Source organism: Hylobates moloch, unplaced genomic scaffold, assembly GCF_009828535.3.
Source record: "Hylobates moloch isolate HMO894 unplaced genomic scaffold, HMol_V3 SCAFFOLD_20, whole genome shotgun sequence".
Lineage (NCBI taxonomy): Eukaryota > Metazoa > Chordata > Mammalia > Primates > Hylobatidae > Hylobates > Hylobates moloch.
This window is the reverse complement of record NW_026652295.1, coordinates 7,356,109-7,372,522: the sequence shown is the minus strand read 5'-3', so window position 1 is coordinate 7,372,522 and position 16,414 is coordinate 7,356,109. Positions and strand designations below refer to the sequence as shown.

At 47.1% G+C, this 16,414-nt stretch overlaps 1 protein-coding gene across 1 annotated transcript in view; it reads right to left on the bottom strand.

Annotated features, from left to right (window-relative positions):
- BMP6 (bone morphogenetic protein 6) overlaps positions 1 to 15,633 on the bottom strand; it is a 155,744-nt gene extending 140,111 nt beyond the window's left edge. The window contains exon 1 of the mRNA XM_032141146.2: positions 14,109 to 15,633. Within this exon, the coding sequence (XP_031997037.1) occupies positions 14,109 to 14,772 (664 nt within the window). The 5' untranslated portion in view covers positions 14,773 to 15,633. The remainder of the gene's footprint in view (positions 1 to 14,108) is intronic.
- Positions 15,634 to 16,414: the final 781 nt, after the last annotated feature.

Genomic DNA, 16,414 nt, shown 5'->3' with positions numbered 1-16,414 from the left:
AGGAATCAGAGAAGTCAGTGTTGAAGGTGGTTCACCAAATCCCACAGCTGCGGGGTAGCAGAGCCAACACTGGAACTTCAGAGCCCCAACTCCTTCGCTGAAGCCACACGCAGCTCAGCTGCAAACAGGCATCAAAAATTAGAATGCTGCTCTAGGCTGGGTCTGGTAGCTCAGGCCTGCAAGCCCAGCACTTTTGCAGGCCAAAGCCAGAGGATCGCTTGAGCCCAGGAGTTTGAGACTAGCCTGGGCAACATAGTGAGACCCCATCTCTACAAAAAATTAAAACAACTAGCCATGCATGGTGGTACATGCCTAGTAGTCCAGCTACTCAAGAGGCTGAGGTGGGAGGATCACTTGAGCCCAGGAGTTCAAGGTTGCAGTGACCTATAATCACACCACTGCATTCCAGCCTGGGTGACAGAGAGACCCTGTCTCTACAATAATAATTAATAATAATAATAAAGAATGCTGCTCCATGCCTCTCTGCATAGGACAAGTCCCCTGTCATTTGGCCCCAAATGTTCTTCTAAAGAGCCATGGCACATGGGTAAGCAAATTTCAGAAAGCCTTTCTTGACAAGATGGCATTTGAACTAGGGTTTAAAAAACAGAATTGAGAACGTGGCAATGGGCAGTTTCACTAGGTAAATGGGCAAAATCACGGAGCAGAGTGCACTGGCTGGATAACAGTATATGGAAAGATGAGTAGAGGAGATGGACAAGGTGGACCTCAGAGACATCAGCTTCATCTAGTGGCCACGGGAGCCAGTGAAGGTGATGGAGGAGGACTAACAGATCACACCTGCACCACAGAAAAGCCCACCTGTCAGGGATGCACGGATGGATTCACAGCAGAGAGACCAGTGCAAAAGTCAAGGCCAACGATTATAAAGACCTTGTGCAGGGAACTTAGGGATGGACGGAAAAGAGGATGGGAAGATAGGAGTAAGAGATTTCAAAAGCAGAATCACTACGCCTGGCAACTGACTTGATGTGGGCGAGACGGCAAAGACTGAAGTTAAGCCTGAGTAACTAGCACTGCGGTTCCCAAACCTCAGTCACTGCTTGTTAACCTGCAGATTCCCACACCCAAATCCCCAGAGTCAGGGATGGGGTCCAAGAAGCTGCTTGTTAATAGATCTGTGCTGATCCACAGCTTTGTTATCGGCTTGCAATGAGAGTACAGAAATGGAGTGTTTAGGCAGTTTAATAGTAAGTTGACTGATAACCTTCTACAAACGGAATCTAATGATTAAAAGTTGAGGCTTGATTTTGAACATATTTCGGGTTTTTTTCATGTCATTTTTCTAGTAATGCATTTGTAATGAATTTTTGTGGACCCAAAAGTATGGGTCCACGAAAATTAAAAAATTTGAAAAACCAAGTGGTTCTTGCACAAAGTTTGAGAAAAGCTGCGCTGCATGAGTCTGGGATGGGGCCACACTTGGAGCATGCTCTGAACAGATGGGTCATAAGAGAGAAGGCAAACACGTGAGGAGGCACTCACAGCTGGGGGACATCTCTGCAGATGCATCTGACTTTCTGAACACAACAGCTACCACCAGGCCACCGAGCTTTGGTGGCAGGTCACCTAGGAGCCTGGTACCTGCCCATCATCCTGACCTATGGCCACATGTTATCTCTTTACTCCTGCAACTGGGTGTGACCTCCTCCCTACACTCAGCTCCCTGCCTGTGTCCTGTCTCAGCCCAGTGTGCAGGTCTCATGCCACATGCCAACCCTTCTGAATCCTTTGTTGTATTTCAGAAAATATCCCCCAATACAGCAGCAGTCTTCGAGACAGGAAAGGAACCAAGAGTGAGCAGGCAGTGTTGTAGAAACTAAGGAGAGGATTTTTTAGAAGCGCTAAAAGATAGCCCAGTAGGGAAAAAAGCATCGTCAACATGATCAAGGCTTTTGGAAAGGAGGATGAGGACTCAGGACAGTCATTAGCTGCCTTCAGTGAAACACTTTCAGCAGAGGGATGGGGATGGAAGTCAGACCACAAGGGCAGAGGAGACAGTGGGAAGAAAAGAGTAACCTCCCTGAATGGTGGGCAGGTAGGGGACAGTTAAGTTATTTGCAAAACTGTTCTATTACATGACTGGGTGCTATTTGGAACATTCAGTTAACATTACTCTAAATATTAGTTTTCTCCAAAAACCTACAAATTCTCCCCTATCTTACTATCTACTAGTTCTTACTGTAAAAGTAATAACTTTTACATATCTGCAGTTGTAAAAGTGTAAGTATTTGCCTTGCTGAGATACTAGGATAATAAGTGACATCAGCCATTCTTTAAGGCAAAAGGCCATAAAGAAATACAGTACTTGTATTTTTGTGCAGAAAAAAATGCAATTTCTATTTAAGCTTCCAGAACATTTGGAGAAGGATGAGCATAGGGAAAATATCAGGGGTAAATTGGAGTCTACTTTCCTAGAGTTCTTGGATTTGTGCCCTACCCAAATTGCCCAAATTTAAAACAGAAACACAGGGAAGCAAGCATCTTTGTGCTGTGTTCCGGCAGGATCAAATCTTCTAAATTTCAGTCTTTAGAAACAAAATGCTGACAGGGTCACCACAATGCAAAACTACCCCCAGACACTTGCTTTCAAAATTAGAAAAGAGGTCTGCCTATTTTTATTATTATTTCCCAAAATCAACGTGGAAAGTGAGATATAGGGTAAAGGTCAATCACAGTTGCCAAGAGCAGGCTTGACCCTGTGAAGATTTGACCCCATGGTTCTCTGATCCAAGAAAACAAACCATGAGGATCTTCAGCAAATTCCATTCTTAAGGATGTTCAAAGCCCGTAAGAGAAAAGCAAGAAGAGCCAAGGTATCGATGAAAGATGGGACTTTGCACAGCACTTCCTGTGTGTTGGGAGTGATGATTTCATTCCCTAGCATAGGAGATTCTTTAAAGTGTAGCTCAGAATGTGTTCACCATGTTCCCTGCCGTAATGGTTGCAGCCGTGCCTACTATGTCTAACCTTATCGAACTGTACACTTTAAGCTGTTCCTTATACGTCAATGTGTCAAATTAAGCTGCATTACCAAAAAATTTAAAAAGAATCATCTGGGGAATTACCTAGCCTGGGGTTTCTCAACTGTGTTCCAGGGAATTAAGAGCCTTTAGCAATGAGGGTCCAACCAGGAACAGAGAACAAGAGTTTACAACAGAGGGGATTTAATGCAGGGATCTGGTGGCACAGAAGCGGGAGGGCTACGTGGCCGAGCAGGTCATGGTGAGGCAGCCCATGGATTGGCAACTGCAGGAAGCCACGTTCCCTCTCATGAAGGAGGGAGGAGAGCCCAGGGGTCCCTAGCATAAGGTGGGGACCAGAGAGAGCTGGAGGCACAGAAGAGCAGAGCAGCTGGAAACGCATCCTCCTGGGGTCCCTCCCCTGATCTATGAGCACAACAGGAGAAGGTTCAGGAGTGGGTGTAGGGGCAGAGAGGCCTGGGTCTGACACAAGGGGGTTTCAGCCAAAAGGGGTTAGAGAGTAAAAGTCAGTTCAAACTCTGCTGAACCAAGTTAGCAAGCATCTTTACTTCTGGCCTTGTCAGGGCATTAACAAGAGAAAGATCTGTAAACCTGAAAGAGAGGAATAGAATAGAAAGTGCTTCTACGGCCTTTTCTTGCAGAACATTTTGGAAAAGTAGTAACTTTTTGAAAAATGCTGATCTAGCCAATACAGTTTCCAGACAAGGAAAGAGACCTAGAAATTTGGTTAAGTGGCTTGAAGAAGATATCACAAAAAAGAAAAAAAAAAGAAGAAGATATCACAAAAAAGAATAATACTAAGAACTAGAGCCCAAATTCAAGCCTCCTGGATCTTAATCCAGTTCTCTTTCCTCTATAATAAACCGATCATAAGCATGTTCCAACACCATCAAGAAAACCAGCTACTTAACCATTGTAGTGGGCGAAAATGAGTTGTTTCTGCGGTAGAAAACTCCCAGACTCCATGGACGTGTATAATCTGCTCTGCTAGATCCATAGTAAAGGCTCCAAAACTATAGGTAAGAGCACATACGAAAGTGGAAATAAGTGCAATGAAGTTGCCAATTTTATTAATGGGAGGAAAAGAAGCAAAAAAAAAGGGAAAGCAAGACAGAAAGGGACTCTAACATCCACTGGGTACCTCCTTCACCCCTGCAGCCACGTGGGATCATCTAACAACGATGACAGGTATGTGCATGCATAACAACAGGGTCAAACAATCTCAACAAATCAAGAGTTGGTGTTAGGAGGCTCTGCCCTAAACAGACCCCATAAAAATGCAAAGGTCTGCTCCTTGGCCCTTGGGGAAAAAGGCAACTCTCCAGATATCTTTGGCTCTAGGCACCTATGGCCTTCTTACTCTTCCCTTCATACACCTTAGTCCTGCCCATGGATATCACTTCTCTTTTTGCTCCATTCAACACCTATTCTCCCACAGAGAAGTATTAAACCACAGCACATCCTAAGTCAGATGTTATGAGACAAGGCTGAATTTCTTAAGCCATGGCCCCAAGCCCTTACCTTTTTTTTTTTTTTTGAGATGGAGTCTCGCTTTGTCACTCAGCCTGGAGTGCAGTAGTGCAATCTTGGCTCACTGCAATCTCTGCCTCCCAGGTTCAAGCGATTCTCCTGCTTCAGCCTCTCAAGTAGCTGGGATTACAGGTGTGTGCCCACGCCTGGCTAATTTTTGTATTTTTAGTAGAGACAGGGTTTCGCCATGTTGGCCAGGCTAGTCTTGAACTCCTGACCTCAAGTGATCCATCCTCCTCGGCCTCCCAAAGTGCTGGGATTACAGGTGTGAGCCACTGCGCCCGGCCCTCTTCCCTATTTTTATGAGGTTTCCTCTGTAAGGGAGCAGAATTGCATGGGAGATAACAGGTGGGCAATTTAGCTAGAATTCAGTAATACCTCACTACAATGAGTAATTGACGTGAAGAGAGACGGAGAGAATTCACTAAATGTCTCACCTGCACAATATTTGTAAAGGAATAAACACAAACCCCTAATATCCCTCAAATGAATTGCTCTTCATTTACCACATTTCTGTCTCCATTATTGTCTTCTGATATTTATTTACCATTAACCTGTGTAGCTTTTTCATAGAAAACAGCCCAAAGGCAAATAAGCCTATTCGATATATCACTTACAAAGATCTCTGGATTGATGGAGTCTCTATTAATTTAGTTTTACTCTGATCTAAATAGTCTCTCCTGAGGAAGCCTTTTAAAGTCCCCTGATCCTGCCTCTAGGGCCAGTACGATATTTTTGTCAGTTTCTCAATTCTAAAGTCACATAAAGTTTTAATATAAGTTTTCAGAAAGGAAGGAAAAATATTTAACCTCTCCCCTAATAACCCCCCAAATTTTAATAATTCATAAGCACAGAATTCCTATAATTCTTGTTCATTCTTCAGCCTTCTTTATTTTACTCCCCCAAATCCTGCCTAGCACGGATCAAACAGGGCACAAGCCAGGGAGAAATTTAATCACTCATATCTCTGCCTGAGGGATTGTCTAGGTACTATGGTGACAGACACCTCAGTGAAACTATGCGGAGGAAAAAAGATTTTTAAACTCCTAGACTTAAAAAGAAAGAAAGAAAAAAGAAAGATTTCTGATGGATTTGTTGTCAACACATAGAAGCACTATAAAATAAATCCCACATTGTCACAGACAATCAAAATTACTTCTTTAGGGACCACTTAGTAAAACCCCAGAAACAAAATATTCTTCAGCTGAGGTATTTTATAATTCTTTCCCCAAACTCTGAATATTTTGAATTTTTATACTTTCATTGACTTGTTTTCCCTCGTTTAATGTACAGCTTCTCCACAGAGGATTTGTAGGGCAGAGTAGTTTCACAACTCCTCGGCATGATGCTATAGTGGTGGACAACGTCATTACACATTTGTCCAAATCCACACAATCTGCAACACTACGAGTGAACCGGGATATAACTATAGACTTTAGATGACAATGATGTGTCCATATAAGTTCATCAATTGCAACAAAGATACCAAACTCTGCTGGGTGATAATGGGGGAGCCTGTGCACCTGTGGGGCAGGGGGTACATGGGAAACCTCTGCAAAATTTTGCTCAATTTTGCTGTGAACCTCAAACTGATATTTAAAAAAAAAAAACCCTCTCTTCCTAAAAAATGTACAACTTCTCCATTGTTAACTTATTCTGATATGGGAGTCTACAAATAAAATCTGAATAAAAATCAAAGTCAAGTAAAAACTTTTAGTCCTTAATTTTATAGTTTACAAAACTCAGTCTTTGGGCTATTTAAATGTAATTCATAAATTTAAAAGGAGGGAGGGAAAATAACTGGCCTCAGAGAATAAGCAAGGCTAATATTATAAAAAATCTCCTGGCCTAATCAGCTGTCACCAATGATATGGTTCACTCATGCTCTGCTGAGACACAACTCAGAATTTTTTTTTTTCCAGCCCATGTTCATGTACAGGAAACCAACAGGACTGTAAACACAGGAACAACAATCAACAAACGCAGATGTCCTGGACGGTGAAAGGGCAAGCGGCAGGAGAGTGATAATAAGGCCCGTGGCGGATATCGGAGGTCAGGGTGGAGCCGGCTCCAGGGCTCTGCCTCCGAGGGGCACTGTCTTCTGCGCGCTGTAATTCCACTCCACTCCACTCCTCCCAGTGGCCAACTGAGCTCTTTGGTGATAAGAAAACAATCTGAACATATATTCGGCACTGTGTGGCAAGGACGTTTCAGGCCTAGGACAACCCTGACCTGGCCAGCAGGAGGATCAGTCATCGAGGGCATATGCCTATGAATCTGAGAGTCAGGAAGGCTCTCTCACTTGGAACCAGAACCTCATCCTTTAAAAATGTTTGAAGGAGATTCTTCGACCCAGTCATCTGGGACTGTGTTTGAGATAACGAGCCCATGGGGACCCATCAAGGAATTACCTGATGTAATTTAGACATAATCTCTATTATGGACCCAACCTCCTTAATAATGGAGATGGGAAGGGCAGGAAGAGAATCAGTGGATATCAGTGGAACAATGCCGCTCAGAGCAACGTGGTTTTCAACTCAATTTCGGAGCAGAGAACAATTCTTTGGGGTCAACAGTCCTTTGGATATTTATAGATACACATAGCGTTTTCTTTTCTAAAAGTAAGAGTTCTTGGAAAAGATGCTATCCACTAAGAGAAAACCCCAACAATTCCAGATTTCGGCTTCCTCGGCTCTTCCAGGGTTGCTCTCTTGCCTGCTTTTGTAATTTCTCCTTCATTATCCACTCCAGCCTGGCCAACAGCCCTATTGCTCTAATACACTAGGATCTCTGGGTGTTTTCATAGATTGTCCCTCAACCTTAAGAGGTAACAGCAGTAAAGAGGAAATGGTGGTTAAAACAGCTAACAAATTTAACTGCGAACAAACAGATTAGATGATATGCAAGAACTTTTCAAGCTCTAAATTCTATGATCTGTGGTGAACATACATTCACCAGTCATCCCAAACTCATTTAACCAATAAACCCCAAATAGGTTTTCTGTTGCTGGGGCATACGTGTCCCCAGAAAAACCATGTTAGGGATGGTGGCTGTGTTCCCAGCCTGGCTTCAGACTCTAACTTTATGCATAGGGTGCTGAAATACTATGTATTCACATTGGAAAAAAAGTATAGAGAACAAAATCTTCAAAACACTAGTGACTGAACAAAAAATCTGATAAATTTCAGTGACCCACAATGTGTTACTGATTTCTAACGCTTGTAGTAAAAGGTGAGCAGGTGGAATGCAGGTTCTGAGAACTTCTGGTACTCTCGAAACTTCAGAGGTTAATGGCACTGAAAAATTAGAGTTAACTCTAATTTTCACTAAAGTGGTGATGGCTTTCCTTCCCCTTCATACAACTATCACCACTTTAGTAGATTCCAGGAGAGACTAGTGCCGTTTTCTGACTCACACGTTTCCAGTGGGTAAAAGGTGGATCAGAGATGGGAGTGAGGGTGTTGAAGAGAAGGTAAGGGTATGATCAGAAAAGAAGTGTACTTGAATAAAGTTAACTCCGCTGTCATGATGAAAACAGGGAAATAAGAACAACATAATGCACTGGTTCCTTGTGGGGAACACAAGAGAAGATGCCAGCTATCCCCTATATCCCCTATGCCCCCCCAGGTGACACCCTGCGGCTGGAGCAGCCCAGCTGCCGGGCACATGGCTGGGTTGTGCTGTGGCCTCGGGAGGGTGGGACAGGATGGTTAATGTGTAACAGCTGTGTACGTGAATGGGGCCTTGGTAAATTGTCTATTCCTATCTTAGGGAGTTTCTGTAGTGATTTCTACTCCTTTTACTCAGATATTTATGAAAACTCCTAGTGAAAAACAAAATTGTCTAATTAAAATATTGTCTACTTTTCTTCCCACTACTGGAAGCACCAAAGATGGCAAAATGACTAAAATTCTGAACAGAAGAGGAAGAAAAATAGAATAAAGATCAAAGTAGAAAAATTAAAACTGTAATTACATTGTGCTAAGTTAAACAATAGTCATTCCTGGCCGGACGCAGTGGCGTGAGCCTGTAATCCCAGCACGTTGGGTGGCCAAGGCAGGCAGATCACTTGATGTCAGGAGTTTGAGACCAGCCTGGCCAACATGGTGAAACCCCAGCTCCACTAAAAATACAAAAAAAAAAAAAAAAAAAAAAAAATAGCCCGGTGTGGTGGCAGAGACCTGTAATCCCAGCTACTCTGGAGGCTGACACAGGAGAACTGATTGAACCCAGGAGACGGAGAGGTTGCAGCGAGCCGAGATCTCGCCATTGCACTCCAGCCTGGGTGACAGAACAAGACTCTGTCTAAAAAAAAAAAAAAAAATCATTCCCTAGAATAGTTCATTTTTGATATTAAGATGGGAAGCAGAAAGTGAAGGACTGGTTTGTGAAAAAGTTACAGAAAGCTGCTTAATGATGCAAGACATCGTACCCTCTTCATTTTCCTTGTCTAACTCACCTTCGTAAACAGGAGTGAGGCAAAGACAGCAGAGCTGCTATCTTTTAGTCTGCTATACTATACTACATTTGATAGCCAGTATTTAGCCAGTATTCATAGTCAAGTAAAATATCAATTTGAAATCCAACATATAAAGTAGCTACTCTCTGAAGATACAGAGAGGCAACAAATTATTATATGCTAAAGAAAGCGCTGAGCATTGTTTTTGTATTTAAACAGATTCTTATCCCAGGGAAGCCCTCCTCCAAGCTGATCAGAGGTAAGCTCTCAAATAGAGGAACTAACCATGATTCAGCACATTTAAAAAGGATTTATACCCATTCTTAGAAGGACACCCAGAGGAAACACCATCTGAGGTCTGAACAATAGTATCTGCTTGCCCTTTGATCTTAGTTTAAGAACACTTTGTACAACTTTTTTTTGTTGAAATGCCACTGAATTTCAAATTTACTCTTTGTAATCTCTTTAGAAGAACATCTACTGCTTCTTTGAATCACACTCTTGCAACCAAATTCTCCAAACTGTTTTTGCTGTGAGTAGCTTGCAGGCATGGATTTACTTCCTGCTAACAAAAATCTTCTTAAGTACAGGTAGCTTAAATGAAAAACAGTACTACTGATGCTATGTTTAGGAGAAAGAGATAGTGCATTATATCTAGTTACAAATACAAGTAGGGAGTATTCCATTTTTCTTATTTATGTTTCCCAAGAGTAATTTTGTTCAGAAGATTGCCAGTATTTTTAGCACAAGTTTCTAGCTGCTTGTACTAATATATACTGATTTCCTTTTCTGAGCATAATTTGAGTTTTTAAAATGTCCATTTAATCCTAGCATTTGGAGATAAATACCTCGTGAATTCAAATAAACAAGTGAAATCTGAAATGCAGATATTTAATTAAATGTTTTTACTACTTTCAAATGTAATGCATATTACAAATTAATATACATATGGGTGACTAATAAAAAAGGTATATTAATAAAGCATGACGATTTACGTCAACTACTGTGAACCTCCCTGTCCTAAATGTCTTCACTTTAAACATTTTACTCAATAAAAATCAGGTATACCCTTTCTAAATAATCAAATCTTCCAGATCAGTGAAATATGAATTTGAAGCATGGGCTATGTCTATATGTTCACTAATTCAGCCTTTTCAAAGCACCTTCCATGTGGTCAGCATTATGTTAGGCACTTGTGCTACTGTAGTGGGTTAGTGGGGTTTCCGCCTTTGGAGGCTGACATCCTACAGGGGAGACAAACAAATGAGTAAGCAAATTTAACAAGAAAAAAGAAAAACTTGTGATAAGTACAAGGAAGGAAATAAGCAGAGTGCTGTCATGGTACAGAAGTGGGTGGGATGGAGGCATGACCAGTTTATATAGAGTGGCAGAGAAAGTCTCTCTTAGGTGAATTTTAAGCTAAGACCTGAAGGATACCTCTCCAAGGTCACCAAATTGGCAGGGATGCTGACTAGGCTGCCAAGACATTTTTAGCATTAGAAAACAAATAGAAAATGGCATCTGTGGCCCTGAGCGAATGCAAGTTCACGAGCTCACCCAGGCACTCTGCACACCAGCAGCCCAGGCAGCAGAAGGTTAGCATTTAGAAGGTGACACATCCCAGCCTATTCACCCAGAAAGAGTTTGAAACAGTCAACATAAACAACAATGAGCTGGTTGGATGACCAGCACTTGTGCTATGAGAGAGAAATTTATCCTGTTGATTCATACTTCCTGATAGTCCGGCTGGCTTACAAGGCTCAGGGTGTTTCAAATGTATTTCATGAGTAAATTATTCCCCCAGTCCCAGGGAAGTCGGATGTTTACAACTACGTAATACTTTCCCTTGTACTTCCAGTTTGTAATTTACTTAACCTAGTAGGTATAAGAGTACTTTAAAACACAGCGCCGTAATGTTTATCTTTCTGTAGATTCTTTAATAGATGAGTCAGGTAATGTGGCAGTTAACATGGCATTGACACCAACTAGGAAATCTGTAATTCTCTAGCATCCCTATATAGAGAATCCAACATTGGTATGCAATAACTTTCTTCAAATGAACTGTCTTTCCTATGTTCAGAGTCATGGCAATCACATTTTACCCCATTCTAGCCTCTGATGATGAAATACCCCTTTCCTACTGCTAAATGGATTAAGATGAAATAGAATTGCTTCATTGGCAGGTGGCATGGCTTGCTGCTTGGATTCTACTTACTTGCAAAAGGTTTTCTCTTCATACTATCAGTACAGAGCCCAGAACTGGACCTACAGTAGCTATAACTTGTACAAGGAGCCCAGTGATGGGAATATGAGGGGCTTGGGACAGAATTCCCATCCTAGAATTCTCTTTCAGTTCCATGTCAGCCTGTCCTGGGGCCTAGAATTGCATTATTGGGTGAGTTCTCTTGAAAATTTTTAGGGGATTTTTTTATATCTTTCAAAATCCTTTATGGAAAATGTCAATATCCCTAGGGAGATACTATGTTAAACCATCACCCCAGCAAGGATTAGTTGACAGCCAGCTTTAAGCAGTGTGACTCAGAAGCAGTGTGTCCCTGTAGCCCACGAAAAGTCAGAGAAGCAAGGAATAAGGGGAATTTGGGGGCCACTGAATACAGTAAATGTGACCGTACTTGACAAATTCGCCTTAGGCCCAGCTCTTGAAATTTCAAATACCATCTAAGGCAGTGGTTTCCAAACACTGACATCACCTGAGATCTTGACACAACAATGACACTGCTGGGCATGGTGGCACACTCCTATCTTCCCAGCAACTCAGGAGGCTGAGGCAGGAGGATTGCTTGAGGCCAGGAGTTTGAGTCCAGCCTGGGCAACGTCGGGAGATCCTCTTTATTTTTGTACAAAAGAATACTGCTGTCTGGTTTCCACCTCCACACTTTCTGGTTTGATATGGAGTGCCACCTGGGCATCTGGATTTTTTAAGGCATTCCCCCCCCCCCCACCTCCCACGTAACACCCAGGTGATTCTCATGTGTAGCAATGTTTGAAAGCTTTGCTTTTCATCTCTTACTGGGACAATGTATCCATTTCCTTCAGACATTGGGATCTCCTGTGCCAGTGTTTCTTGACCATGGTAGCATATTAGAAAAACCTAAGGTACTTAAAAAAAATGATGCCTGTGCCCCACCCTCAAAAGATTCTGACCTAATTGATCTGGGTCCACGAAGCGACCCTAATAACCCTAGATCTCTAAGTCCCCTGGGTGATGCTACAGGGCAGCTAATGCTGAGAACCTCGGTCCAAGCCCAGGAATTATTTTCCCAGGGACTGTAACACGATTCTCTGTGAAGTAGCCAGGAGTGCCAGTCTTCCTCCCCTTTGTCCAGGTTAGGACTACCCCCAAAAGGCAATAAAACATTTCCCCAGAGCTGCCAGGAAACCTGGAGGCGGGGTGGGGGCGGGGGGTGAGGGTGGAAGGAGAGGAAGAGAGCAAGGGAAGGAATTTAGTAAGTCAGAAGCAGCACAAAAGTTAGAATAAGGAACAGCGCTGGTCCTCTGCCACCCTGGCCCCCACCCACTACAAATTTTATTGACTGGCATGAGAATTTCCTTAGAATGCTTCCTGGAGGTAGCTCAACCTTGGATTTGGTTCCAATAAATTGTGAAAATTCTTGTCCAATCAGAACCCCGGGCAGTGCAAGCAGCCAGATTGGCAGGCCCTGAGCCTGGACTCCCTGTGAGATTCTGTTTCACGAATTTCCCAGGAGGATTTCTGCACCACTTGGATGCCAATCGCCCTGCCTCCACACCCTGCCTTGGCTCTTACCCCCCATGTTCTCTCCCTCAAAGCTCAGCGGAGTTGGGAATCATAGATAGGCTGGTAAAGAAATCACCCAGATAGTCTACGCGGGAATCATTCCAGTAAGTAATGCCGTTAAAAGACGAGCATCTTTGACGTGGCTGGCAGACCCGTGTGCTCCTTTGGCGAGTGTCTGCTCACCCACTCTAGGGCCTGGGCACAACCACCGTCTCACATGGGAAGGAGGCCCGCGAAGACCCACCCCGCCGCGCAGCTGCACCCATCCCGGGCGTAGCCACTGCACCCGTGATCTGTCCGCTGACAGCGCGTCCCTCCATCCTATGTCTGCTCTAAACTAAGTCAGTTTATGAATGAAAAGCAGAGGCATTAACTCCGAAGAAAAGAGTCTTCTTTGCAACCTTCTCATTTACAGATGAGAAAACTCAGGGGGGTGGGAGGGGGGAGAAAGGGCGATGTGACTCGGTCCGGGTTTGCCACAGAGCATTTGTGGCGGAGCTCGATTTAGCCGCCCTTGAATTTCCATTCTGTTGCCTGGCAACCGGTTCAGAGGAGCTCAGCGCCCAACCCCGGCCCCTACCCCGCACCCTTTCTCTGTCCGTGCAGCTTGGGCTGCATTGATCAAAGGTTCAGCCTTTGGGGACAATGGCCAAGGGCACGTGAGCGGGGGCACAGGACGGATTACCCCAGTTGAGCTTTCATCCCGCCCCAAACAGGAGCGAGCCCCGCCCAGCCGGGATCCGAGCGCCTTCCGCGGTGCTTTCGGGACTTTCCTCTGCAACCTCCCCCAGTGCCGTGGATACCTCTAAACATACTCATGCCAAGTTTTCAAAGTTCCCAGCCGCTGTCGGATGCCCTAAAAGTCTCGGTGGGAAAACTGCACTCCAAGTTAAGGGGCAAAAGAAGGCAGTTTAGAGGGAAAAATCGTACTGAAGAGCCCTCTTCCCAGGATGGCCACACTCGGGCTGTACTTTTCTGCTGCAGTTGAGTTAACGTGGCCAGAGCTGGGCAGGAGTGAAAAAAAAAGCGAGGAACGTGCTCAGGGAGTCCGCAAATACACGCCCGCTGGGGACAGCGCTCCCGGAGCCCCGCGGCCCGGCCGGCCAGCCGCCTCTCGGGGCCTCGGCGCGCAGCCCTGCCTGCGGCGCGGGGGAGCGCATGTGCCGCCCACCGCCGCGCAGGTGGCGGGAGCACAGCCTGCCTGTCCCCGCGTCCTCTGGCGCACCAGGCAGGACCCGCGCCCCGGGAGCTCCTCCACCCCCTCACTCCATCCCCTGGGCCCGGGACACTGAAAAGAGAGAAATGTTCTCGTCATTACGTTACCCCAAATCCTTACCCAGGTTCACAAAGCTCATGACCATGTCCGCGTCGTTGAGGAAGGCGCTGTCCTGCGCGCTGGTCAGTGGGGACGCGCCGCCGCTGCCAGGTCCGGGGGCCAGAAGGCTCTTGCGGTTGAGCGGGTGCACGGCGCCCGGGGGCGGCTGCCGACGCTGGGACGAGCTGGCTGCTTCGCGGGGCCAGGACTGCTGCTTCTTCTCCTCCGACGCCCCGTCCTCGTCGTCGTCGGTGGACAGGGCGTTGTACAGATCCAGCATGAAGAGGGGCGCGGACTTCAGTCGCCCGGGAGGGGGCTCTCCGCGAGGCAGCTGCTGCTGCTGCTGCTGCTGCTGCTGCTGCGGGAGCGCCGGGGGCTGCGGCTCTTGGAGGCCGTGCAGGGGCCGGGGCCGGTGCGGGAGCCCCAGAACCGACAAGATCTCCTTCTGCATCTCCCGCTTCTCCTGCGTCTTGAGCCGCCGGTAGAGAAAGCCCGAGGAGGACTGCGGCGACGGCGGCGGCTGCTCCGTGCGGCCGGGGCTCCCGCCGTCCCCCAGCAGCTGCCCCCCGGCGGCGGCGGCCGCGGCAGCGGGCAAGGGCGGCCGCAGCGGCGGGGGCCCGCAGCAGCTGCACAGCAGCCCCCACCACCAGCACAGCCACTGCGCCCTCCGCCCCAGTCCCGGCATCCCCGCCCGGCCGGGCTGCCCCCGCGGATGCCGCGAGGAGTGGAGCGGCGGAGCGAGGCCGGAGCGCGGCCGCTGTGGCCCTTGGCGTGAGCAGTCCCCGCCACCTCTCGGCGGGCTCGCTTCCCCTTCCTGGCCCTCAGTCCTTATCTCTCATGGTCGTCCTGTGCGCCCCCAGTTGCCCAGGCTAGAGGAGTGGCGAAGGAGCGATCACCAGAAGAACCGCTTGGAGAGGAGGAAGGGGGGAGCCTCACAGCCTCACGCAGATCTCTAGAGGCGCGCGGTCCAGGCCAGGTGCGTCCGAGTCCGGGCTGCGCTGCAGCCTGCGCCCTGGCTCCTGCGAGTCGCGACGCGGTCACTCTGGGCCTCGCTGGCCGCGCACGTGCGCTGCCCCGCGCCCTCCCTGGCGGCTCAGTGGGACCCGGGGCAGCGGGGAGCGGGGCCGCTCACGAGCTGCGGGAGATGCCCGGCATCACCGTGGCGCACGCCCCTTGCCGGATCGCAGGGCCACCATGAAGTTTACCCCGGCGCAGGGCTCAGGTTGCGGCGACAAGGCGTCCCGAAGTGCCAGTCTATTCCGCGAGGTTTAATTTCCTTCTCGCTCACGAACTCCGCGCCCCTGAGCCCTCGGGCACCGTCGCTCCCCCTCAAAATCTCCGCGCGCCGCACGCCTCCTCAAGCGGAGGCGGCGAGGATCTTGCTTTCCGTTCGGCGGTCGCCCGGCTGCACAGCAAACCCGCTCGCAGAAAGGATGGGAAGGAAGGGGGCTAGTGCACCGAGCAGCGGCCGCGGCGGCAGCGCCGGAATTCGCAGTCTCCCGCCTCTCCACGCCGCGATCTCCGCAGCGGCCAACGTGGGCTTTCTGCTGCGCGCCCGGCTCCAGGTACAGCACTCCAGCCCCGGGACTCCCCGCCCCGCGGTAACCGACAGGCTGGCAGCCAATGGGGACGCGAAGCTCGCGGGCTATTTAAATAGCCCCGCCCCTTCTATCACCCTCCCTCTCCCGAGAGGCGTCGCCTCCGCCGCGCGTAGGTTTCAAGACCCGGGAATTCTTGGAGGCATGCGATGAGCCGCGAGGTGCCAAAGGCGAAGAGGTCATCACTAGTAAGAATGATCTGACCAATATCCCGATCTGAAGCTTTCTCTTTTACCATCATTTAAAAGGCCTAAGTTGATGCTTTAACTAAATAAAAATAATAACAGCGATTAAATCACTATACTGCCAGAACTGAGGAAGAAAAATGATAGCTTTTCCATCCCTTCCTTAGTTTCTCTTATTGATGTAATGTAGGCGTTTAGCGGACACGTGGCTTTCCACGGCAGCTGCTGGAAGTTGGGACACACCCTCCGGGGAGCAAACTGACCACAGAGAGGGCCACATGTAACCCAAGCCAGCGTCCTCAGGGTTTGAGGTCGGATGTGTTGACTTATCTGTTCATTTGGGCTTTGGTTTGGCTTCTTAAGCTAGCACCCAAAAGAAAGAGGGTGTAATCAGACAATATATTAGAAAAGTCGTCCCCTCTCTTCTTGGAAATGCCTCAGTGGTTCTCCAGCTTATCTATTAATGTTGCATTTTAATATTGAAATACAATGTGACTGATACGCCGCAAGATAAAACTTGAGGAGAGGTGATAAAGATAACTCC